Below are 24,864 nucleotides of genomic sequence, written 5' to 3' on the forward strand. Positions count from 1 at the left end.
CCTGCACCTGCCTCTGACGTCATCTTACACCACGGTGCTCCACCACACTGGTTCCCTTTCTGCCTCTTCGAGTGATAAGTTTGTACCTGCCTCAGGACCCTGCCTAAAGGCCTTTGCTCTTGCTATTCCTTGAGCCCAGAACCCTTTTATCCAGATCTTAGCAAGGTTGCCTCCTTCTCATCAATCAGGCATCAATCCAAAATTTCTCCATAGTGAGAAAGTAAAAATCAGCCTAGGCCTAAGAGAGAAAAACTCAGACTGTAACAGACACAGATTTTGCTAGCAGCAAGATCAGCAGAAAACAAGGATCTTTCCCAGGGCCACATGGTAGCTGCAAAGTTACTAGCACTCCCTTCTTCCAAATAATTATGCTTACTTATCAATTACTTACCCAGCCCTTTTTTTTTTCTTCTTACCTTTTGAATAAAGTTACTTAATCACTCACTTACTAAACTGTCCCGAGTTCATGGCAGCACCCAATCCAGAGTTGATCCTTGCTTCCCCTAACCCTCCTAAGAATCATTCAGCATAAGCCAACCCTAAAACAGCCCGCCCACACCCCATTCCCCACTGTTTCCCATGGAATGCTGCAGCAAGTTAATAACCCTGACTTTCATTATAAGTACATTCCTAATGGTCTTTATCTGATGGGTTTTATCAATAGAAAAGCTTTACATTGCCACTCCCATCACTCTCTAGAACCTCAGTGTTTTGTGTCCGTTTTCGTTGAATTTATCACCATCTTGTTTATTGTCTGTTTTCCCTGACTAGAATGTAAACTTCATGACAGTAAGGATCTTGTTTGTCTTGTACCAAATGCCCAGTGACCATTAGGTACTCAATAGATATTTAAAAGACTGTTGAAAGCCAGGTGGGTGTCCCACTTTTTAGGATGTTGCTCTTTTAGCTCAACTACATTGTCTCTCCTGTTTATCAGGCATTCATAGTAATGAAGAGGAAATTAGCTATAATATGAGGAAAGCAGATGGGGGAAGCAGGAGGAGGAAGATGGGCAACAAGCAGGTAAAACCCAAGTAGGGCAGGGCCGAGAGTATGATTAAGTTGTGGGTAGAATTCCTGGGGTGCAGGGACAGAATGCATGGTGCAGGGCATTCACTCTGTAAAAGCTTACTGCACTGCATGGAGTAGGGAACCAGCTTTAGCTCTTCCCGTCCTATTCTTGCCTTCCAGCCAAGCACTCTCCATGTATCAGGTTGTGAAGTTCCTTCAGAGCAAAGAAATTACTTTTCTTTGTTCCTCTCTAGGCCGTAATATATAAAAGCTTATTCAAAGTGAGATTCAGAGTTATGTTTTGAGTGAATTTAAAATTTTAGCTTGACTCACGGAATATTTATGTTTCATTTTAGATATTTCCCCCCAAATCCTCTTCAGACACAGAGGCAGAAGAGGAGCTGTGTGGAGATGGGCTGGTTTTGCCCAGGGCTGGCAAACTTGATGAGTTCCTCAGCCCAGACGAAGAAACTGATTCCAGTTCTCGTGACTCAACTGGGAGTTTTTATGAGGCCCTACAGGCTCTAAAACAGAAAGGCAGGTGGTGTCTGCTGGAATCTTTTTATCAGTCAGACACAGACAGTGACGAGAACCGTTCTGAAGATGAGGAAGACCTGGAGAGTTTCTTCCAAGACAAGGGTAGGGGGAAACCACAGGTCCAGAACCCTCAGTCTCCAAGGTAAGGCATTACAGTTCAACACCTGCCCCACTCTGCAACTCTGGATAAGTCACAGCATGTGTCTTGGCCTCATCCTCTTCCTCTATAAAGCAAAGACCACATCTCCAAGTTGCTACTTAGCCAGGATCCAGCTCAGATCAGCTTTCCGGTCCAACTAAGCCTTCTGATTCTTACTGAGAAATCCTAAATCACTTTGGGTAACACTTAGTCACCTGAAGCATTGGAATTGATCCCTAATAATGAAAACAATGGTATTAGCTGCCATTTAGTGGACAGTTACCTTGGCCAAGCACTGTTATATGCATGTGCACCTTTATCTCATTTAATATTTTCTCTTCCCAATAAACTTGTAAATAGATGCTATTTCTCTCATTCTACAGATGAGGAAATTAAGACCCCAAGAGATTATGTGACTTGCTCAAGGTCACACAACTGGTGATTGCTGGAAATAAGAATTGAACCTGGGTCTGTCTGATTCTAAAGCCCTGCTTGGCACCACTGCACTTCTCTCTCTCATATGAAAATACTGTAGTGCAAAGGGGCAATTCCTGGACCAATTCTGAACAGAGACTTCCCATTAGGACTGTTAGGATGGTCTATGGGAAACAGGGAGGCCTGGTTGGGAAAGGTGCAGGCATAGAGGCCTTTGGGGCTGTGATGTGAGGCTGAGAAGCTGGCTGTGACCTGCTGGGAATGGAGGACTGGGGAGGAACAGGAAGGATTGGGGAGGAGCCAGGCCTCCTGGCTGCCTTGTCCTTGCAGTCTTGTCAGTAGCACTAGAAATCTGTGTCCCTTTTTGTTGCGTCATCTTGCTGCATCAGCTCTCCATATGTGTGGCGCCACTCCTGGGCAGGCCATGCTTTTTTCACGAAGGGAGGCTCTTCTCATAGGGCGCACTCCTGCGCTTGGGGCTCCCCTATGCGGGGGACACCCCTGCATGGCACAGCACTCCTTGTGCACATCAGCACTCCACATGGGCCAGCTCACCACACGGGTCAGGAGGTCCTGGGTTTGAACCCTGGACCTACCATGTGGTAGGCAGATGCTTTATCAGTTGAGCCAAATCGACTTCCCCTGCCTTGTCCTTCACCCACCTGTTTTCTCCTCCCAGATGCTGCTCCAGAAGGCGCTGTAGCTCCCTGACCAACCTTATCTCAGACAGTCCCAGGGCCCAGCCCAGCCCACCCTTGATCTCCAGGCCCCACTCCCAGCACAGAAGCATCAACTCTTGGGCATCGTCCATTACTGTCCCTCAGCCATTCCAGATGACGTTGCGTGAGGCTCGGAAGAAAGCCCAGTGGCTGGCCTCTCCTGCCTTCTTTGAGCGTGAGAGGCAGCAGGCCCAGAGGCAGGGCCGGGAAGAGGCAGAGTGCCACCGGCAGTTCCGAGCACAGCCTGTGCCTGCACACGTCTACCTGCCCCTCTACCAGGAGATCATGGAGCGCAGTGAGGCCCGCAGGCAGGCAGGGATCCAGAAGAGGAAGGAGCTGCTGCTGTCTTCCCTGAAGCCCTTCAGCTTCCTGGAGAAGGAAGAGCAGCGAAAGGAAGCTGTTCGACAGAGGGATTTGGCCACCACAGCTCAGGCCAAGGTCCCCAAGCAGAAGGCCACCAGGAACATCCCCAAGTCCATTCTGGAGCCAGCCCTCGGGGACAGACTCCAAGGTAAAGACAAGCATGGCACCTTACTGCCTCCTGCTGGGGGGGTACCAGGAGGTGCTGTGGGGCTTCAGTTGGGCACAGGTCAGCCTAGCTTGGAGATGAGCTGTTAGGGTGGGTCCACCAGAGGCTGTGCTGGACAGGTACTCAGTGCAGGCCCGGGGGTTGGGTAGGGTTAGGTAAGAAGTGGGGGGTAGGACGTCCGACAGCAGGGGTTCCTAAACTTCTTTGTTCCATGGACCCCTTTGCCAGTCAGGTGAAAACCACAGACCCCTAAACTAAGTCTACCCTATACTGTGTATTTTTTAATAAACATATCACACCCACACCAACACATCCCCACAAGAATAATTTTTTAATTTCATTTCAAGCTCATGGACCCCTTGTTAAGAACCCATGTTCTATAGCATCCTGTTGACATCTCTATCATTTCGTGAATGTGAAGGTCTCTGAGCCAACCCAGGTGCCAGAACAGAACCAATGAGACATCCAAGGACTACCTAGGGCCAGTGCCACCACTAGCCAGCTATATCCGAGAAAAGCTCCCCAGCCTCTTCCTCATTCTGGTGAGGTAGTATCAATCATTGAAATTACTGAAGGGATGATTATTTATTTACACATTTCAAGAAGTATAGCTCTAAGATAAGGAGCTAAGGCTTTATTGACTCATTCACCAATAGGTGCTATGCATGGGATACTATTCTATAATGAATAACCAGACATGGGGTCTGTAGGTATGTGAGGAAGACAGGTGGTAAACAAGTAACTACAAATGTGAAGTCATTTGCAATGATGCAAAAGAGGGAAGCATGAAGGTCCTATGGAGCATATAGGAGAGGGCTCTAACTTAGGGTGTGGTGAGTGGGTGAGAACAATTAGAGAAGGCCCCCAGAGAAAGTATTCAGGCTGAACCCTGAAGGATGAGGTGTGGTTAATTCAGTGATGAGGAAGGAGAAGTGTACCAGAGATATAGCATGGAGGTAAGAGAAAGCTGAGCACATTCAAGGAATGGGAAGGTAAAGGGTAGAAAGAGACTATGGGAAAAGAAAGAGGGAGGAAAGTAGGGAGAGAAAAAGGAACAGGCCAGAACAGGGGGCCTTGTAGGCCCAGTTAGGGAACTTGAACTTCATCCCAAGTACATTGGGGAGCCCCTGAGTTTTAATCAGGTGGCTCATCATCAGATATGCAGTTCAGAACAGTCACTCTGGTTGCTGTGAAGATACTTAAAGGGGTCAGAGGGGACAGGGATAGATGGATGTTATCAGGCTATTTTAATAATTCATTTGAGAAATTATTAAACTAGTAGCAGGGACAATGAAAAGAACATGGACTAGAGAAAGGTTAAAGAGAAAGAGACTGCAGAACTTGTGCCTGATTAGCTGTGAGAGGGAGTCAGTGTTAATTTGACCATGAGGGTTGGCAGCTGGGTAGAAGGTGGGGCCTTGCTATGACGTGGGGAAACCTGAAAAGAAGCTTGTGACCGGCCCACTTCATTCTGGTTCCAGTCTCTGCAGCAGGAATCCTAACAAGTGCTGGGCATGTGTAAATAAATGGTAGTCGCTTCTGGGACTGTTACCAGCAGGGTTGGCATGCAGGCAGTGGTATGCTGGTTTGTGTTTATTCACTAGCTTTCCAGGCCAAAAAAATCCCCAATTTGTAGTGTTTGCCATTTTCTATAGCGTAAATACTCCCATCATGGATGATTTCAAGCTTCTCATATGATACCAACTGGCTCACAAAATTGCTGAAGTTAACTATCGACTCTATCATGTTACCGCCATTGTTTAAAAGAGGGGAGGGTTTCTGAACCCTGTAGTATGAGGCTTCTGATTTGGACCCGTCTCATCTATTACCATCTTGAATTTTCCTCCACAGAAGCTGAGTTCCTCAGGAAAATCCGCATCCGGATGAGGGCCCTGGACTTGCTCCAGATGGCCTCCGCCCCTATAGCCTCCGCTCAGAGCCAGGCTGACCCACAGTCTCGAACAGCCACCCGAACCCGGGAGAAAAAGCTAGGGTTTCTGCAGACTGACTTTGGATTCCAGCCTCGGGTGAATCCTGCTGTCCCTGACTATGAGGGCCTTTACAAGGCCTTCCATAGGAGAGCTGCCAAGAGAAAGGAAACCCGAGAGGCCACTCGCATCAAGCCCTTCCAACTGAGAACCACCAGCCTGCGTCATACTCGGTGCCAGGGTGATGCTGGTGCCCCTGGAGGGAGGAGGGTGAGAACCCACAGGGCTGGGGAAGGTTGGGGCCAGGCCTGAAATTCAGGAATGGACCAACGTAGGCAGTTCTCAATGGAAGGCACATTTTTCTTTTCATGACATTTTTCAGTCTTAATTAAAAAACAAAACAAAACAAAACCCAGCTCAATTGTAATCAGATCCTCAATTCCTATAAAACAAGAACAGGAGTGGGTGTGGCTCAGTGGTTGAGGGTCTCCTTTGCATGTACGAGGTCCCAGGTTCAATCCCTGATACCCCCTTAAAAAAAAATCACAACACTTCCTTTTCTTTCCTCTCTCTTGAGAGATTTTGCAGAAATAAGTCCAAGCAGGTTTGAAAGGCAAGGGGTTAGATCAACTGCTGTGTCCTTTTGCCAATTCTAAGAAACTCTTACTTGATTAAAAACTCCAGGATTGAGACCCAAGTCTTGACCTGGTTCCTAAATTTGAGATCTCATTACCCTTGCCTGATTTGCAGGAGAACATAAAGATTCAGTTTGACTAGGCCTTCACTGAAACTGAATCCTAGGTTAAGACAGAAACTAAACACACTATCTCACCAATACCAGCCTTCATATCTTCTAGGATGCCCCACAGGCTCCTGCCACACCTCTGCCAAGGAGTCGTTCTCTGAGTGGCCTTGCTTCCCTCTCTGCCAACACGCTCCCTGTGCACATCACAGATGCCACCAGGAAGAGGGAATCTATAATCAGGTGAGTGGTGGGGCCACATGAGACTTAGACTGCTGACCTTGACCCAAATGCTAGAATCTACCCTGCTGCTGGGCCTCCTCTCCTGTCATCAGACACCTCAAGGGGTCAGAGGGAATTCTCTCTTTGGTACCAAAATATGTGACTCTCCATGCTTGGTGCTCGAGAACATCTAGTCGTCATTCAGCAAATATTCATGGGACACTTATCATGTGTTAGGCACAATGGTAAAGCTGGAGAAACCTTATGGAACCTATAGTTTCTTATCTAGTGTAAAATACAGAAAAGCAAACAGGCAATGACACTGTTTTTTAAGTAGTGCAGTGATGGAAGTACAGGGGACTGTGGGGGCGCGAAGCAGCCTGAGGCAGAGAATCTCTTGGAAGAATAGATGAAAAAGGTGAGACCCGAAGAACGAGGAGTTACCCAGACAAAGGCTGGAGAGGCAGAGAGTCCCAGGCAGAGAAAACAACATGGGTAAAGGCCCACAGGTGAACAAGGGAGGTAGGAATGAGGAATAAGTCAGGGAAGCAGGACAGCAAGTGGCTGAACCTGCCACAGAGGGAATAATGAGACATCTACTGCACAAATTGAGATTCTCTGGAGGTCAGCTGGGAAGCAAAAACCTCATTTTTCACTCTTTAACTGGCCTAAGTCTGTCATGATCCTGTTCTCAAGCCAGTCCCTCCCCCTTCCTTTCCCCGCCAAGAACAGTTTTTCCACTAGGCCTTTGAGCACAAGTGAGCCTTTAAGCCATGGCATGATGACAGCCCCGGGAGGGGACTGATGTCTTAGTGCTTTCCTGTGGGGCTCACAGAGGAGTACATTGAACCAGCTTGGCTCTTAAGACCACCAACAGCGATTTTAGAAACACATTTAGAATCAAAGGATACTTCCTCCTTCCTCACATTTCCTAGGAAGAGTTAGTAAATCAGGAGTAAAAGCCTCGGTATCCCAAGGTCCCAGTAAGACAGGCCCTGTGAACAGGAGGCTGGGCCACCTGTAGAGGATGTTGTCAGCTTTCCCGGACAGGGAGGGCTCATACATTACTTTACAGATTAAACTTTCATACCCTCCTTCCTAATCCATCCATTTGAATGTAAGCATCCAATGTAAGAGTCTTGTTTTTTATCCTTTTGGTAAAACTCTCTATAGTACCTTGTAGAAAGAAATTTACACAAAATGCAGCAAATGGATCTGTAAATGTCTTGTGCTTTGAAGGAGGCCTCATTTCTAGTTCTCTTTGGAAAGGCAGATTTATATTCCCAAAAGACCATGAATCTATGCATCTTCCAGCCCACTGTTTACAGTACAGTGGTCAAGGCCAGAGGCTTGGGAGTCAGTTCCTGGTTCTAATCCTGGCACTTCCACTGGCATGCTGGGCAGCTTTGAGCAAGTGGCTTTACCTCTCTGAGCCTCAATTTCCTTATCAATTAAAAAGGGGCTTACAGCCCTTGCCTCATCTGGATGACAGAACATAATGGAGTGTATAATAAGCACTTATTGGTGCCCGTATGTGCTTGGTTCAGGGTAATTTAAGTGAATGGTAGCTATTAGTATTAAATTGTTTCTGGATAGGCAAGAAGCCTGGCAAAGACCTATTGAGTGGCTGTTTATGTAAGAATATTTTAACTCTTATGTTTCTTAGTTCAATTAAATGAATCACCATAGTGCTGAGAAGGCTTCTTCTTCTACTACATTTAGTCCCACAATCTCATTCTTTCAAAATGCCAGCTATGGTAAATTACCTACCCAGTTCATTGAAAACACCAACTTTCTCTGCACGGAGGTTACGCTAATATTGCTTTTAAATATACGTAAATTGGTCACCTATATTCTTTTTTTCACTTCCTTACCTTCAGAAGTTCACTTGAAAAAAAGGACAAAGCAGATGAGAGTACTCAGTGGTTGGAGACACACAAAAAGAAGTGTCAAGCAATGTCTAAATCTGTGACCTTGCGTGCAAAAGCCATGGATCCCCATAAAAGCCTGGAGGAGGTGTTCAAAGCAAAGCTGAAAGAGAACCGGTCAGTGTCCTTCATGTGTCAAAGGGGTGCGTTTCTCACAATCCAGCAGATCAATGGCCTTGAAAATGACAAAATGAAATTAGGGCAGGCTCCTATAATTGCATGGAATCATGGATTTTGCCAGGCACAGTTAGGAATTTACAATGTACGTGAGAGTACATTGTGCACGAATGGAACGAAGAGTATTCTGGATTGAAAAAGAACAGATTCCTTCTAGAAATCTTGTTAATTCCAGGAACAATGACCGTAAGAGAGCAAAAGAGTATAAGAAAGAGTTGGAGGAAATGAAGAAGAGAGTACAAACAAGGCCCTATCTCTTCGAACAAGTTACCAAGGTAAAAAAATTTTCTTTAAAGATTTTTTCTCTCCCCTTCCCATCCTCCCCCAACCCCCTAGTTGTCTGCTCTGTGTGTCCATTTGCCATGTGTTGTTCTGTGTCTGCTTATATTCTTGTCAGCAGCACCAGGAATCTCTGTCTTTTTGTGTCATCTTTCTGCATCAGCTCTCTGAGTGTGCGGCACCACTCCTGGGCAGGCTGCATTTTTTCGTGATGGCGGCTCTCCTTTCGGGGCACACTCCTTGTCCTTGTGTGTGGAGCTCCCCTAGGTGGGGAACACCCCGGCATAGCATGGCACTCCATGAGTCATCAGCACTGTGCGTGGGCCAGCTCATCACACGGCTCAGGAGGCCCTGGGTGTGAACTCTGGACCTCCCATGTGGTAGGTAGACTCTCTATCCATTGAGCCAAATCTGCTTCCCCCAAGGTAAAATTAAACTATAATTTTCTTCTGCCTCAGATGAAAGGGATCTCCAAAATTTACTTTTTTTTTTTTTTTTAAGATTTATCCCTTCACCCCTGCCCCCACTGTTTGTGCTCACTGTCTGCTATCTGTTCGTCTTCTTTTCAGTAGGCACCAGAAACCAAACTGGGGACCTCCCGTGTGGGAGGAGGCGCCCAATCACTTGAGCCACCTCTGCTCCCTGATTGTGTCTCTCCTCGCTGTGTTGCTGTCTTGTTTTCTTTAGGAGGCACTGGGAACCAAACCCGGGACCTCCCAGGTAGTAAGCAGGTGCCCAACTGCTTGAGCCACATTTGCTTCCTGTTACACGATTTTAATACCCGGTTATTAAATATTTCCTTCAGGCTCAGAGAAATTCTATATAGGCCCATTTAATTACTGCCATCTTGCCCCCAAATAAGTAGTGCAGTGGGAAACACTGTTTAGACTGATTTTATCAAAGTCTGGAGCCCAAAGGCATTGATAAAGGAATATTTCACTTCCTAAAGTTTTCAGTATAGTCTAGCTTTCAGTATGAATCAGAATGGGGATTAGATCCCAGATATGCACTGACAGTTTGGCTGTTAGTAGGAACATCTTTAATTTACTATAACATGACTGAAATTGTCTGGCTCTGCTGTCGCTGTTGTTCATAGTGCTGGGAAGGGATCTCTCCTGTAGCAAGGCTGGTGTCCCTGGGCATCCCTAGCCTCTAGAGCTGTAACACACTTATATGTCTCTAAGGATTAGGATGCCAACAGACCCAGAAGAGGTCCCTTCTAAATTAAGAAGCTTTCAGGCAGGAAGAATCATTTTAAGATGTTCTCTAGACTTTTAGAAAAGTTAGACTTGGTTGACCTTTCCCTAGGGAGCTCTTGGAGGTACTTCCTTGAACAGCCTAGAAAGACCACAATCCCAGGCAGCTTTGGGCTGCATTTGGCTCTTCAGATCCTTCTCTCCCAGATTTTCAGACAAAAGCTGGGGTTCCCTAGTGACCCTGTTCCTGTTGCTGGGCATTAGCTAGCCATACATTCCAACTTACAGCCAATGCAGCATCATCTGGGCATATACAAAATTGGACATCTTGTATATATTTAGTAACTTGACTGTCCAAAATCTCTTATGCTGACTTTTCTTCTTTATGTTAATTTGTTCCAAGCAAAGCAAGCTTACATTCGGACATTACCAGATCTTTCACCTCTCCAGGAAAAATACAAAATATTCCATATGATTTTGCTCTTGAACACTTAAAACAAAATAAATTTCTTTCTGGTCTACATGCAGACCATTTATGTTTCTGTTCTTAGTGTTACTAAATTAATGCATCTTATTTCATATTTGTTTACTTTTAGTATTCCTTATGGTGGTTTTGGTTGTTTTTAAATCTTAAAACATTTTAGTCCATCTTTTTTATCTGGGTTTCACTTGGTTTTCCCAAAACTCTTTATGTCCTTGCTTCTCAGAAAGCAAGGACTTGGTTCCCAGACAACAGTTAGCAACTCCTGGGAGACTGTTAGAAATGCAGAATTGTAGGCCCCATCTGAGAATTACCAGATGAGAATCTGTATTTTAACAAGATCTTCAAGTGATTCACATGCACATTAAGGTTTGAAAATAGGCTCTGTGTAATTTTCATTCGAATCTATGCCCAGCCAGAATGGTTGCACAGATGGAAGAGCAGTACTGTAAGAATACTAATTAAGCACGTAATTTCGAATTGTCTAGTAATTCACAAGATAGTTAAAGCAGATTAATTCCCATTCCACAGGACCTTGCCAGGAAAGAAGCAGAACAACACTACAGAGACACCCTAAAGCAGGCTGGGCTGGATGAAGACTTTGTGAGAAACAAAAGTCAAGGCACCTATGCTGTAAAATGGAAGGAGTCAGAAATTGATGATTGCCCCAGGTAACTCGAGAGGCTGTCTTTCTGCCTCTTTCTAAATTGCCAAGTATAATAATGCTACTGGGAGAAAACTTCAGAAAAGCCTCTCACATTTTGAGGCTCAAATACTGTATTTCCATAATATTAATCCATAGACCTCCATGGAAAGCAGTTCAGTTCTGAATAATATATAACTATTACATACTGGGGTTTAGATCCTTCATTTTGAAAAGGGTTATTTTCCAGTTCTAATGCCATGAGTAAAAACTATTTCTACTTCACCTTCAAAGAAACAACATTTATATATTTGGACTTCCTATAAAATGATAAGAAGGCTAAAAATATCTTAAAAGTTCCACCTCCTCCATAATCCATTTTAATATCATATAATTCAAAGGGAGAAAAGCAAAGTATCTCCAAATCTCTCGTTTGTTTTGTTTCTTAAATCCCAATGGCCCCTCCTAATTCCTAACCCAGTTAAACCCCTAGAAATTTCCTTTGATACCCCATATAAAATAATGAACATGCTATTTGAGACCATTCTTAAAATTGATATAATGCTTTCTTTAATTAAAAATTTTTAATAATGCTTTAATCTGCAGCATCCAAGAAACCACAAAACGCAGCATCAGAGATCCACAGCAGGACTTAGAAGAATCTCCAGAACAGTCTACAAGCCCCAAGAAAGAATTGGAGGAGCTGTTTTTTGAATTACCAGATAAATCACCTGCTTAATCAGTATACTTTAAAATTTTGACTATTAAGCTGTTAACTTGGAGTCGAATCAGGGCAGACAAAATTTGGGTTGAGTTATAGCTTATTTTGGAAAACGGGAAGAGTAGCAGATAACAGGGAGTGGTTTCAGCAAATCAAAGTGGAGAAATTTAGAGTGGAGGGATTATAGCCCTAGAGTTAAGGGTTCTTGCTTTGTGCCCCATACTTAAGAGTACTGGTGCAGAAAAGAGGGCACAAGGCCAAACATCTACAGGAGCTAGGCAGAAAACATAAATGGGTCAAGAAGGTAGGGTGTAACACAGGAGAAAGTGGAAACCAGAGAGTATAAACCCTGCTGTAATACAGCCCACATTGCTAGATCAATCACATTTTCAAGAGAAGCCAGAAATTTACATATTGGCAACTAATTAAAAAATCATTTAGAAATAATGTGTGAACAAAACAAAATATATCCATAGGTCAGATTTAGGACCATATATATACACAAATACACAAGTTTGCAATCTCTAATTACATGGTTTCTCAACCTCAGCACTGCTTATAAACTAGATGCGATAATTCTTAACTGGGGTAGAGGACTGGCCTGTACAAAGTAGGAGTTTAGCAGCATCCCTGGGTTCTACCCACTAGATGCCAATAGCACCTCCTAGTTGTGGCAACTGAAAATGTCTCCAAATATTGCCAAATGTCCCGAGAGGCAAAACTGTCCCTGGTTGAGAACCAACCACTGCTCTCTATAAAAGCATGCATGTTAAGAATATATGTAATTGCCATAAACTCAATCTATATAGTATAGGACGATTATGCATGTTATTATGAATTAAGAAATTTAATGATATAAAACAGCAGTTAATTCTTTCCTGTTACCAGTTTAGAATGTGTCACTTTATGTGTGTGTGTGTATTTCAGGACGAGGTTTAAATAAATTAAAATTTCTCCAAAAGCCATGAACATTAAGTGATCTTTGGAATACAATCCTTCTCACTAACAACAGGTACAGGGGAGTGGATGTGGCTCAAGTGGTTGAGCACCTGCCTCCCACATGGGAGGTCCCAGTTTCAGTTCCTAGTGCCTCCTGCAAAACAAACAACAGGCAAAACAAACAAAAAAAAACCCAACTCGGGTTGAGCACCAGCTTCCCACAAAAAAAGTCCCAGGTTTAATACCTAGCCCCAGTATCTTAAAAAAATAAAATAAAAAGGTACAAAGTCTCTCTCAGCAGCTGCAGAGACAGGATGATGGCTAGTGGCTACTCTAACAGAAGCAACTTTCTTATTTTTTTAAACTTCTGGAAAAATTAAAAAGTATCTATGTCATTGCTATTTTTCCAGACTCGGATATCTTTTCTGGTGGTAGAAGAGTGATACTCTGATTACTACCATCTGGAACTGCTAGTTAGAGATGAAGACACCCATCTCTTGTTTCCCAATACTACTAAATCAATTGCTTTATCTAAAAGGGAAATAATGAGCTATTTCTTACTCTCCTAAGATAAATTTTGTCCAATACAAAAGAGCCATATCACTGACTGAGGATGTTTTATTTATTTAAAGGGAAAACAATTGACGCTCTTTATCATGTGATTTTTAAATAAAAAAAGATAAAACCCTTTTAACATGCTGCTGTATGTTCCATAAAGAAAGAAAGCAAAGTGACTGAGTAGAGGTGTATAGGACAAGACAGTACCTCAGCCTGAGCCAAGGGGGATTCAAGTAATTTATTTTTTGCAGCCCAGTGGCGAAGAGTCTCTTACTCAGGTTGCTAAAGGAAGAATGTCACAAAAGAACTGACATCACTCCCTTCTCTAAAGCAACAAGGCATCTTAAAAACTCAACTTCCTGGTGAAGTTTTGCAGTTGGTGGCAGGACTTAGTTTATCCATGTGAAAAGACAGCTGAGTCTGGAATGAAAACTCTTCAAAGGAAAAACCCTTCAACAGTCTATGAGAAACTTCAGCCAACACATCATCCAAATTCAAATTCACTTTTGGGACAAGTCCATTCTAACATTTTGCAGTGGGAGACAAGTACCCAGCCTACCACATTCACTGCTTTGTTCCTTCTCTGGATCAGATGGCAGTTTGAAGAGAAGCCTTCCTACATTCATCATGTATGCCAGGGAAGATGACCAGAGGCAAAAGCAGGGTCTTGTCTTTCACACTCATTTTCTGGCAGTTCTTGAGGCTTAAGCATCCTGTTCCCACGTTATGCACTCCGGGATCAGACAGAGCTGCTCTTCCAGGAGACAACATCCATGATCATGTCCGTCTTTCAGTTAAATCTCCTTGGTTTAGTAACTGTAAAAGATTTTTTAAAAAATATAAAATACGTTATGACTGAATTGTAGGAAAAATAATTCATAGTAAGTAAAAGGATTAAAAGTGAGAGTAGGCTTTCCCCAAAATGACATGGGTTACATGGACCAGGGTGGATACCTAAATGTTATGAATACTGTAAGGAGGGGAGAGGGAAAAGATGAGACTGGATACCTGATAGGAAACCAGAAATTACTATTAAATTCATATATATACAAATACACACCATATACAAACATACACACCCATATACTGTACATACAGGCATCCCCCTCATAAAATTATGACTCATTTCCTGATGAAAACACTTAATTTGGAGCTGATTTGCAACAATTTAAATAGGAAACAGTAATATTTCTATGTCCACCCAAACCCCCAAACCAAATTACTAAAATATAACTGAAACAATACAATGTGTATGTATGAGAATCACTTTAAGATGTAAAATGCTTAAATCACTGCTTCCTAATTCTAATCATCAAACTATTAATATGGCTGGTAACAAAAAGTTGTGTTACTACATAAGCCCTTGTTGATACACTGCATGTTTTAAAAATGTTATGTAATACTGTTGTTCTCACTGATTGCATTTGGAATGTAACTCAATACTTTCCCCACACGTTTTGCTAAAAATTCTGTATTGCCTTTTGGGAATATAAAAGTACACTTACGTAAATACATATATATGGATAGAGATCACACCACAGTCAAGAACATCTAGTTCTAAAGCACATAGACTGACAGATTTCATTCTAATCCTAGCCTTAGGACAGTACTTTGTCCATGTCATAATACTAGGCTTACACTATGTCAATAAAATAGCCTCAGTCTATAGGCCAAACTTGTGTACCCCAAATCTCTCCTACAGCTAACAAGCCCTGAATAATGAATTAACCCAGCAGCACTTAAATAATCATTGACAAGATGGGTCAAATCAACCAGATTTTTGGGAGAAACAAACCAATGAGTGATGGCATAAGGTGGCCTGACAAAGCTGTATAACACTCATACACCTGACCCTTAAGTATTCCTTCTATATGGGGAATGGTCTTGTGAAAGCAACTCCAGTCACTACAAAGATGTTCAAGATAACAGGATGAAGTGGGAGGATGTAGTTTTTTTGGTAGAAGACACTCTTAAGTCTCAAGGGCCAAGAGTCTAAGTCAGAGGGTAGTTTGTTTGACTCTAAGGAAAAAGGAAGAAGAAAAATAGCCATTTACTCAATAGCCAGTGGTGAAGGAATCTATAATTTCAGATGAAATCAGTAATGGTGGGACCAAAAGCCAAGGCATAGGTCAAAGGCTCAAGTAGAAGAAGGGAAACAGGAAACGTACTGTTCCCATTAGGAGGAGTTCTACATGAGAGCTTGATCCCACTCAAAAGAAACCTAGGGATTCCCAAAGCTTAAAAGAATATCTTTCCTATGGGGGACTCAGGCAGGAGGGGCAGGTAACACATTCTACTCTACACCCAAAGCTTCTGTTGAAATGGGTTTTGTACAATAATTGATGGAACTGGTTTGCATTTAATTATGAAAAGAAAAGGAAATGATAAAAATACAGTGAAATTCAGAAAACTGGAATTATAAAAATTAATCAGTTAAATTATTCAAGTCAGGATATATTAATGATCTTAATTGGATGAAGATAACTTACAGAGAATTTAATTATACTGAATTTCAAAACTGTAAAGAAAACACAGATTTCATTTAATGCTGCATGATGGGGATACAGAAATACTGTTTTTAGTTTCTGCAAAGATTCAGATGTTTGCATTCAAACTCAGCAATGGCACTTTATGAGAAATGTTAAAGAATACATATTTGCTATTTTCTGCTTTGGTTTTACTTGGAAAACATCCTAAGACTTCGTTAAAACTAGCTGGGAATCACTTATACTGGTTCTTAAGTCCAGGAATGTGTACTCAAAGGAATGACATTTGTTGGTAGGAGAATACAAAAGCCCTGGGGTTGCATTTGACATGCAGAATGAGTCCTCACTCTGATTTCTGGGAGACCAAGCAATAATTAGGATAAAACAGAAACTATCTAATATGAACCATTTGAATAACTGACATATAGTTTTTGATATATTTTACATGGTAGTTTCTTTTTTTTCTTTAATTTTTATTGTGGTAACATATATAGAGTAAAATATATATACTTTGAAGTATAAAATTCAATGGTATTTTTTAAAGGTTTATTTATTTCTCCCCCACCCCCACCCCCACTGTCTGCTCTCTGTCCATTTGCTGTGTTCTTCTGTGTCCACTTGTATTCTCATCAGGCAGCACTGGGGATCTGTTTCTCTTTTTGTTGTGTCATCTTGCTGCGTCAGCTCTCCATGTGTGTGGCACCACTCCTAGGTGGGCTGTGGTTTCGTGCAGGGTGGCTCTCCTTGTGCAGGGGCCACTCCATGTGCGGGGGCATCCCTGACTGGGCTGGCACTCTTTGCACGCAGCAGCACTGCGCATGGGCCAGCTCACCACATGAGCCAGGAGGCTTTGGGTACCGAACCCTGGACCATGTATATGGTAGGCTGACGCTCTATCTGTTGAGCCACATCTGCTTCCCCAATGATATTAATTATATTCACAATGCTGTGCTACTATCATCATCAACCACTAACCAAAACTGTTCAATTAAAGCCAACAGAAACTCTGGCAAACTGTAAACTACTTTCTGACTCTGATCTTATGATGAACCACTCTTGCATTCCTTGGATATATCCTACTTGTTTGTGCTATATAATTTTTTTTTTTTTTGAGGTACCGGAGCCAGAGATTGAACCAAGGACCTTGTATGTGGGAAGCCAGCACTCAGCCAGAGCCTTATCAGCTCCTAAATTGGTTTTTTCATTTGTTTGTTGTTTTTAGGAGGCACTGGGAACCAAACTCAGGACCGCCCCCATGTGGGAAGCAGGTACTCAACCGCTTGAGCCACATCTGTTCCCTATATAATATTTATTTTTTTAGGATTTATTTATCTCCTACACGCCCCACCTGTTTGTGCTCCCTGTCTGTCTCTGTGTTTGTTCATTTGTGTTCTATGTCTGCTCATCTTATTTTAAGGAGGCACCAGGAACCAAACCTGGGACCTTCCATGTAGGAGGAGGCACCCAATCACTTGAGTCACTGCTGCTCCCTGCTTGCTGATCTCATTATTATTTCCTCATTGTGTTTCATTGTTACATCAACCCATTGCATCAGCTCGCCACACCAGCCCGTCACATGTCAGCTCACTGCCTTGCTTGTCTTCTTTAGGAGGCACTGGGAATAGAACCCAGGACCTTCCAGGTGCTGCCCATATGGTAGGCAGGCACCCATATGCTTGAGCCACATCCACTACCCCTATATGATTGTTCTAATGTGCTGCTGGGTTCAGTTTGCTAGTATTTTCTTGAGGATTTTTGAATCTTTATTCATAAAGAATATTAGTATGTAATTTTCTTCTCTTATGATACCTTTATCTAGCTCTGGCATCAGGGTGATGCTGTCCTCCTAGAATTAGTTAGGAAGTGTTCCCTACTCTTCAATTTCTTGGAAGATTTTGGGCAGCACTGGTGTTAATTCTTGGAATGTTTGGAAAATTCATCAGTGAAGCCACCTGGTCCTAGACTTTGCTCTGATGGCAGGTTTCTGATGACTGAATCAATCTCTTTACTTATTACTGATTTGTTGAGGTCTTCTATTTCTTCTTGAGTCAGTACAGGTCTTCTTTGTGTTTCTAGGAATTTGTCAATTTCATCTAGGTTATCTATTTTCTTGATGTACAACTGTTCATAGTATCCTCATATAATCCTCTTATTTCTGTAAGGTCAGTAGTAATGTTCCTCCTTTCATTTCTGATTTTAATTGTTTCTTCTTTTTTAGAGGCCCCAGGGATTGAACCCATGTCCTCCCATATGGCAGGCAGAAGCCCTATCACTTGAGCCACATCTGCTTCCCAGAGATTGTGTTTTGCTTACTATTGTAAAACAAGCACCCAACAAAGTGCCTCACACACAAGAGAAATATAATAAATACCTGTTAAATGAATTATGGTTTTAATGCATCTGGCATTTATTTGGGGGTAATCTGGAGTGCTTCAGTAAAAGGTATTTAGCAGTGGAGGAAAGAAAAGCTCCAAAATTTCAAATATAAAAAAGAAAAGGTTGAGTGGTGTGGATTGGTTTGTCAGGATAATAATTTTTATTAGGTTAAAAGAGGAGATGTTTTTTCTAAGCTGACAATATTTCAGGGTAACTCAATAGCTGATGGGAGCAAGTGTTTCTTTTATAGAAGAATGACAGTTAATGAAAGTACAGGGAATTAGAGAATTAGGATATTAAAATTTTTAAAGCCCTAATGAAAAACAAAACAAAACAAAACCTCAGATGTAGGTCAAGATAAGTAATAGCTGCTAAAACTTTTAAATAAAGTTGATCAATACTAAGATCAGTAAGAGGAGAACAACCCAAGTATCATATGCCTATTGGTGGTATTTAACTGGAAGCAACACTACCACCTATGAGTATTCTTGCCAAGAAAAAAACCAAACCAAACAAAACAAAACAACACAAAACAAAGCATGATTCTAATCCAGCCTCTAAATGTAACTATCAGTTTTTAGGAAATCTGATGGATGGAGAAATATATTGAACAAAAAAGGAGTCAATCAAACCAGAATGTGGGAAATTCTGTAGGACAAATGACCCAATTCCTTAACTAGAGAGCCATTCTGAAAAAAATGGGAGGACTGTTATATAAGAGAGACTTGAGGAGGAGATGTAGTAGCTCAAGCAGTTGAGCACCTGCTTCAAGGTCCTGGGTTCAGTTCCAGTGCCTATAAAAACAAAAATCAAAAAACAAAAAACTGGCTCGGGATTGAAACAGAAAGCTCCTGAGTCCGGCCGGCCATCAATAAACCATTTTTCCTTCTCAAAATCATTCCTGAGTCCTGGCCTCTCTATACACAAATAATTGAACCTCTCTCAAATTCTACAACATTTCTGGCAACCACGGAGGGACAGCAAACGAAGGCCAGAGATGGTAGCATTTTGCTGCCCCTTCCAAATCCCCAAAGAAGCCGGGAGGACTCAGGTAAACCCCAAATCTGGGTGCCCCTGGATTAAATTTAATCCAGAAAAGATGTGGACTCCACCAGAATCTTCCCAAGAAAAATCGAGGGCAATGGAAGGTCTGAAGAGAAAGATTCTGGGAACAAAAAAAGAACTCCGAACATGGAAGAAGATGACAGTTTATCATCTTATCTTACTCCATCATTCAAGAGAACAATGCAAGGCAAAATTGACTATTTCAGGGTGGAAGATATGAATCATATTCTGGAGAAGAGCAAGGAGCCTAAATATGAAGTATAGTTTTCCTTCCCCTTGCAGAGATGATGGATCTCTTCTGTCCCTCTTTTTTCTTATAAGAGAACAGTTCTGTTTTCATCCAGCTCCAAAATCATACCAAGGTCAAAGTTTACATTTTCTAAAACTGTTGGACCAGATTTTCTCAAATAAGTAAAAAGCCAGTTCAATAGTCATCTACACTGAGGCATGTTCCCTAATTATCTTTAGCCCAGTTCATTTCTCCCTTTATTTGCCTTTTGTATATTTATATACAATTTCACAATGTGTTAGCAAACTTAATTTTGTTCTTTTCTTTCACATGTGTCTGTCTTAGTTCTTATTCTAAATAATAAGCTTGTGTAGAATAAGAAAAAAACAAAAAAAAACACAAAAAACTAAGCAAAACAAACCAAAACTCAGAGAGGCCGATATGGTTCGGTGGTTGAGTGCTGGCTTCCACATACAAGGTCCCGAGTTCAATCTCTGGCCCTGGTACTTCAAAAACCAAAAAAAAAAAAAAGAGAGACTGAAGAGAAATATTAACCAAACATAATGAATGACCTTGTTTGAATCCTGATTCAAACCAACCAACCATTAAAAGAAATTTTCAAAGGAAAAAAAACATTAAGTATTAGAGGATATTAAAAAAAAAACTTAATTTTGTTGAATGCAGTAAAGATATTATCATTACGGAAAAAAAAGTCCTTTGCTGTTAGATACATAATGAAATACTCGCAAATAAAATGATGCCTGAGATTTACTTCAAAATACTCCAGCACAAACAGCAACAACAAAAAAGCCAGAAGGAAGAAATAAAACAAGAACAGTAGGAAGTTAATTATTGAAGTTGAGTGAAAGGTACATGAGGTTCATTACACTATTCTCTCTTTCACTATACTCTCTCCCATAAAAAAATTAAAAACATAAATGAAGAGGTTAAGAACAGAGGAGAAAGAGGAAGCCTCCTTAGGTGAGACATAAATAATTAGTTCCAAAATTCTATCAAAAGGTGATATAGAAAAAATCAGTGATACCAAAAGCAAAATTTTTAATATATATATATAAGCAAGGCTTAGACAATGGGTCACAATGCTAAATAAAGGGAAAGGTCCTAGCAGAAGTATTAACATGCATGTCCCTGTGGTCCTCGATAACCCCAGGAATATTACAGATTGAGAATATTTGCTATAGACTGCAGTTATTTGAATGCTATAACTGCTTACTGTGATGTAAAGCTCATAATGAAAGGAAAGGGAACAAAGATGGGAAAGGATTGTGAAAGATACTGTAATGGTGAAAGGATCTGGGTCCATAGGTTTTGGCAAAAGCTTGTGCACATGAAGTGAACTTGTGATAAAGTCATCCACTCCCATGATACTACTTTGTTTCACGAGGCCACTAAAATATCCTCAGATTCTAGGAACTGATTGGTTTTCATTTTGTTTTCTGGGTCAGAGCCAAGACCATAGAGTTGCGGGTGCTTGGAGTCTAAAACCTGTTTCAGATGATCACCAATCACTCAACAAAGAAGTGAATACATTCGTATATGCCCAGTTAGTTCAGCCTACTATCCCCCAGATTGTATGACCCTAGCAGGCTGAACAATGATCATTCTGAACGATCTTGTTACTACCTTTTTTTGCTCGGGAACACTTTGTCCCTAAATGTTACTTTCTTTATAAAATAAAAGCAGTATCTTCATCTCAGAGTGAAGCAGGTTAACAGTGGGAGTAAATACCAACTCAATAAAGAATATGTACAAAGGATTTTTAAAGCTGACAATCCCAACTGTGACTGACCAAATCTCCTAATGCAGGAGACCTCTAACGCTTAGTCTCCTTTCAAAGCTAGACTCAGGCTTAGCTTAAAGTGAGATATTCTAACCAAAGTTTCCAGAAATGGAAATTCGGAGAATTTTTTTTTTCCTTTCAGATCCTCTGAAGTAGATTCCCAACCACTTTCCACATTCAACTCCACAGAAACTAAGTAAGGGCAAGAGACAGTTTTTACCTCCTGTGGATTTACTGCAGTTAAGACAGAAACCTCATATGACTGCCTCGCTGACTGCATGGTCACCAAGTGATGTGTCACATCAGGCACTGAAGATAGGGGACGAGGGGATCCTTCAGCAAGCACCTCTGTGAAACAACAGAACAATGTTTCATTGAAAAATGAACCCACATATATTTACCTGCTTCATCAAACCTCTCATTAAGAACTCTAAAAATTACTCCCTGAAAAACTGAACTCCACATTCCTATATTTCTTCCAAATGAATTCCTTCTGATAATCATTATTGGTGAAGTGGAGGGTATTACAACAGCGGCACAGGGGAAAGGGAGGTAAAAACACAAGCAATTTCGATAGAAAAATTGACCAATTTTTTACATACCAATTTAGAGTAACGTGGCTTTAGCACTGCTATCTGGATTAAATTGTGTATGAAAAAGGGCAAAAGCTTCTCAGGAAGGCAGATAAGGGAACCAGAGCCAACCCTTAAAGCATTCTCCAATGATACAAATAGTGCAATATAAGCAGGTCAAAAGTTAAGCTAAACCTGGCCCCAAATTTCTTCTGAGTGACCCTTTCTCCCTTGAGTTCTTCTTCAGGTCTAGTAAACTAGATCCAGGCAATTTCCATGGCTTATACTTTAGTTATCCACTAGGTATCATTCAAGAAGAGAGGAGGTTCATTGTGGTCACACACACTGGGCCTTGTAGGCTCCACGGAGAAGTTACACAAACTTATTCCTAAAACTGCCTGGATACGATATGGATAAAACATAAGTTTTCAGATATATATATTCATTAGTAGGATCACCAAGAAAATCTTCTGTAAACAGTATACAGATGTAACACATCATTTGAAGAAATTCAAAGTTTATTCTAGGGTCTTTCTTGTTCATACTGATCTTCCAAACCATACAATTTAATGTTCACTTATACACTGTTTATTCGACGTTTTTTCCCATATATAAGTTTTGTCTTCTCAACCAGATTTTAAAGTCCCTGTCTTCTACTTTTGTCTTTTCTGTGGTGCCAGGCAAATATTAGGCCCTGAATAAATACATCCTGACCTCACCTGTTAAAGTTTTTCAGAAAAGAGGGCCTGGCCTAGTAACTTGGGTATAATTTCTACACCAGTGAGGAACAACTGTTTCCTAGAGAGGTCTTTCTTTTTCTCCAGAAGATATGGCTTTTAAAGGTTTTAAGAAATTGCTTTATATCTCCTCAGTAAAACCTGGTTTTCGTTCTGTTTAAATGTTTTAAAAAGTTAAGCTCTTCCATAACTGCAATAGGAAAGATAAAAATAATTGGTCTAGGATGCTAAATTTTGGATAATTATCTTTTTAAAATATTTTTTCTTTTGTTACATCATTTCAGTGACAAAAAAAATGATTCTAGAGATAAAGAACACAAATGCTACACAATCATACCACAGCTACTCACAAGAAATGAAATTAATTAAATTTATCATTTTGGAAACAACCTCACTCATTGGTCCCAGTTGCAGCTCATTATTCCCAAAAAAAGGAGAGCTGAAATTCTTACCATCATCAACTCCCAGGATAGAATTGGTATTTGGTAGATTCAAGGATTCTCCACCAAGGCTGGGCTGGGAATTCATAGACACCATGTTTTTATTGGGTACTGAAGCCTCTTCAAGCAAACTACTGCCCATTAGTGGCTCAGCTGCAAAGAGAATAGGATGTGAGAGACATACAGCAGTCAACCTCTGTCAAGGCTGTGCTGGTCCTCAGCTTCATTCACAAGGAAGCTGGTCTTCTAAAGAACTGGAGGTCAGCCTCTATCTTGGATTAGGTCAACCTCTATCTTGGATGACACCTCTTATTTCACCTATTTTTGGGAAACAAGAATGAATCTAGAGGTGAAGAGTTGAACCTTAAGACTAAATATCTTTGCCTGTGATCAGCGCCTGAAGAATTAGCTTATGAAACAGGATGGGTGGATCCTCAGAAAGGAGTATTTGTAATGAATTAATTGATTAAGGACAAGGAAAAGGAAAAAGAATTTAAAAGTTACTAAATTTAAGTTAGGGAAAATCATGATTGAGAAGTAAAAATGCTTAAACCTTTTTCATACAGAAATCTTTATTCACAGTGATACTCAAATGCTAACTAATGGATTATCACTCAATTATCACCAAACTACTCACTAGGAGGGATTTATAAAACTACAGATTCTGAGATCTTACTTCCAAATAATTTGACTTATCAGATTTTGCTTTGTTTTGTTTGAGGAAAACAAAACAAGAATAGTTATATTTAAAAGCTTGAAGGTAATTCGAATGTTTTGAGAACCATTTTATGAGGCCAGGTCTCCCTATCCTTAACAAAATCAGAAAATTTCTAAGTAACCCACAGGCCAGTTATTTTTTTTTTGGACCTAGAAGACATAGCTCTCCACTGTGCCTGCTTTTCTCACCAGTTTGCTCCTGCTCTTGACTCCCAACTGTTCCCAACTGCAAGTGATGCTTTCTCATATGCACATTCCTGCTTCCACTCTGAGAGAAGGTCTTCCCACAGACTTGGCACTGATGAGGCTTCTCTCCTGAAACAGGGACTAGGTTAAGACAGAGAAGCCAAAAAGACAAGGCACATTTCTGACAGCAAGAAAATGTACTCAAGACCTAGATGGAGAGGCCCAGAGAATGTTAAACTAAACACAAGAGGGTACTCCTCCTATTCCCCACCTTCCCTGGTGGTTTCTCAATCTTCATAATATTGAGAAAGGCAGGAAGAGTATTCCCAGGAGGGGTTTAACACACTCATTGCTCTCAGCCTCCCATCCTGTCCAGACCCACTGTAGTGTTCACAAATAACCTTTGTGGTATGGATCATGCCAGCCACGCACAGTATCAATTTACTTCCTTTTCAGATATAGTCTTCCATGTACCTCTAGGACAAGTACCTTCCTCATGTATTCCAACCCTGGGTTCATAATATCCATTTATCCTATTTCTTATCACCATTCTTAGGGTCTTCAACATTCATATTGGTGTTTTGTTTTTTTTTTTTTTTTTAACACAAATGATCTCAAGTGTCCCCTATATAACCAAGTCCAAAACTCTCAATCTTCATTCCACCTATCCAGACAACCACACTTAGAGCAGAGGACAAAATGCATGCCTACAGGTGCCTGGTAGATAGCTTAAGAAAGTGAAATGGCCAAGTGGGGGCTGTGGTAACCTAGAGAGTACCTTCCCTATAAAGTGGTAGCTTTATTCAGTTCTAGCCAATGGTTGCCGTGTGTGAATTTAGGCCTAGCAATGCCAGATCCTCTTATATATATATATTTTTTAAAGATTTATTTTATTTAATTCCCCCCCTCCTCCGGTTGTCTGTTCTCTGTGTCTATTTGCTGCGTCTTGTTTCTTTGTCCGCTTCTGTTGTCGTCAGCAGCACGGGAAGTGTGGGCGGTGCCATTCCTGGGCAGGCTGCACTTTCTTTCGCGCTGAGCACGGCTCTCCTTACCGGGCGCACTCCTTGCGCA

At 41.4% G+C, this 24,864-nt stretch overlaps 2 protein-coding genes across 2 annotated transcripts in view; one reads left to right on the top strand and one right to left on the bottom strand.

Annotated features, from left to right (window-relative positions):
* The window catches only part of FAM161B (FAM161 centrosomal protein B), a 19,071-nt gene extending 1,018 nt beyond the window's left edge, over positions 1 to 18,053 (top strand). The window contains exons 2-9 of the mRNA XM_012523952.4: positions 1,368 to 1,690; positions 2,802 to 3,352; positions 5,222 to 5,568; positions 6,156 to 6,283; positions 8,143 to 8,307; positions 8,543 to 8,642; positions 10,855 to 10,994; positions 11,573 to 18,053. Coding sequence (XP_012379406.2) covers positions 1,368 to 1,690; positions 2,802 to 3,352; positions 5,222 to 5,568; positions 6,156 to 6,283; positions 8,143 to 8,307; positions 8,543 to 8,642; positions 10,855 to 10,994; positions 11,573 to 11,705 — 1,887 coding nt within the window. The 3' untranslated portion in view covers positions 11,706 to 18,053. The remainder of the gene's footprint in view (positions 1 to 1,367; positions 1,691 to 2,801; positions 3,353 to 5,221; positions 5,569 to 6,155; positions 6,284 to 8,142; positions 8,308 to 8,542; positions 8,643 to 10,854; positions 10,995 to 11,572) is intronic.
* ZNF410 (zinc finger protein 410) overlaps positions 11,514 to 24,864 on the bottom strand; it is a 49,319-nt gene continuing 35,968 nt past the window's right edge. Inside the window, exons 9-12 of the mRNA XM_058293078.2 lie at positions 23,797 to 23,922; positions 22,903 to 23,043; positions 21,362 to 21,489; positions 11,514 to 14,000 (exon numbers count right to left, since the gene is read on the bottom strand). Of these exons, the coding sequence (XP_058149061.1) occupies positions 13,962 to 14,000; positions 21,362 to 21,489; positions 22,903 to 23,043; positions 23,797 to 23,922 (434 nt within the window). The 3' untranslated portion in view covers positions 11,514 to 13,961. The remainder of the gene's footprint in view (positions 14,001 to 21,361; positions 21,490 to 22,902; positions 23,044 to 23,796; positions 23,923 to 24,864) is intronic.

Source organism: Dasypus novemcinctus, chromosome 3 (assembly GCF_030445035.2).
Source record: "Dasypus novemcinctus isolate mDasNov1 chromosome 3, mDasNov1.1.hap2, whole genome shotgun sequence".
Classification (NCBI taxonomy): Eukaryota; Metazoa; Chordata; class Mammalia; order Cingulata; family Dasypodidae; genus Dasypus; species Dasypus novemcinctus.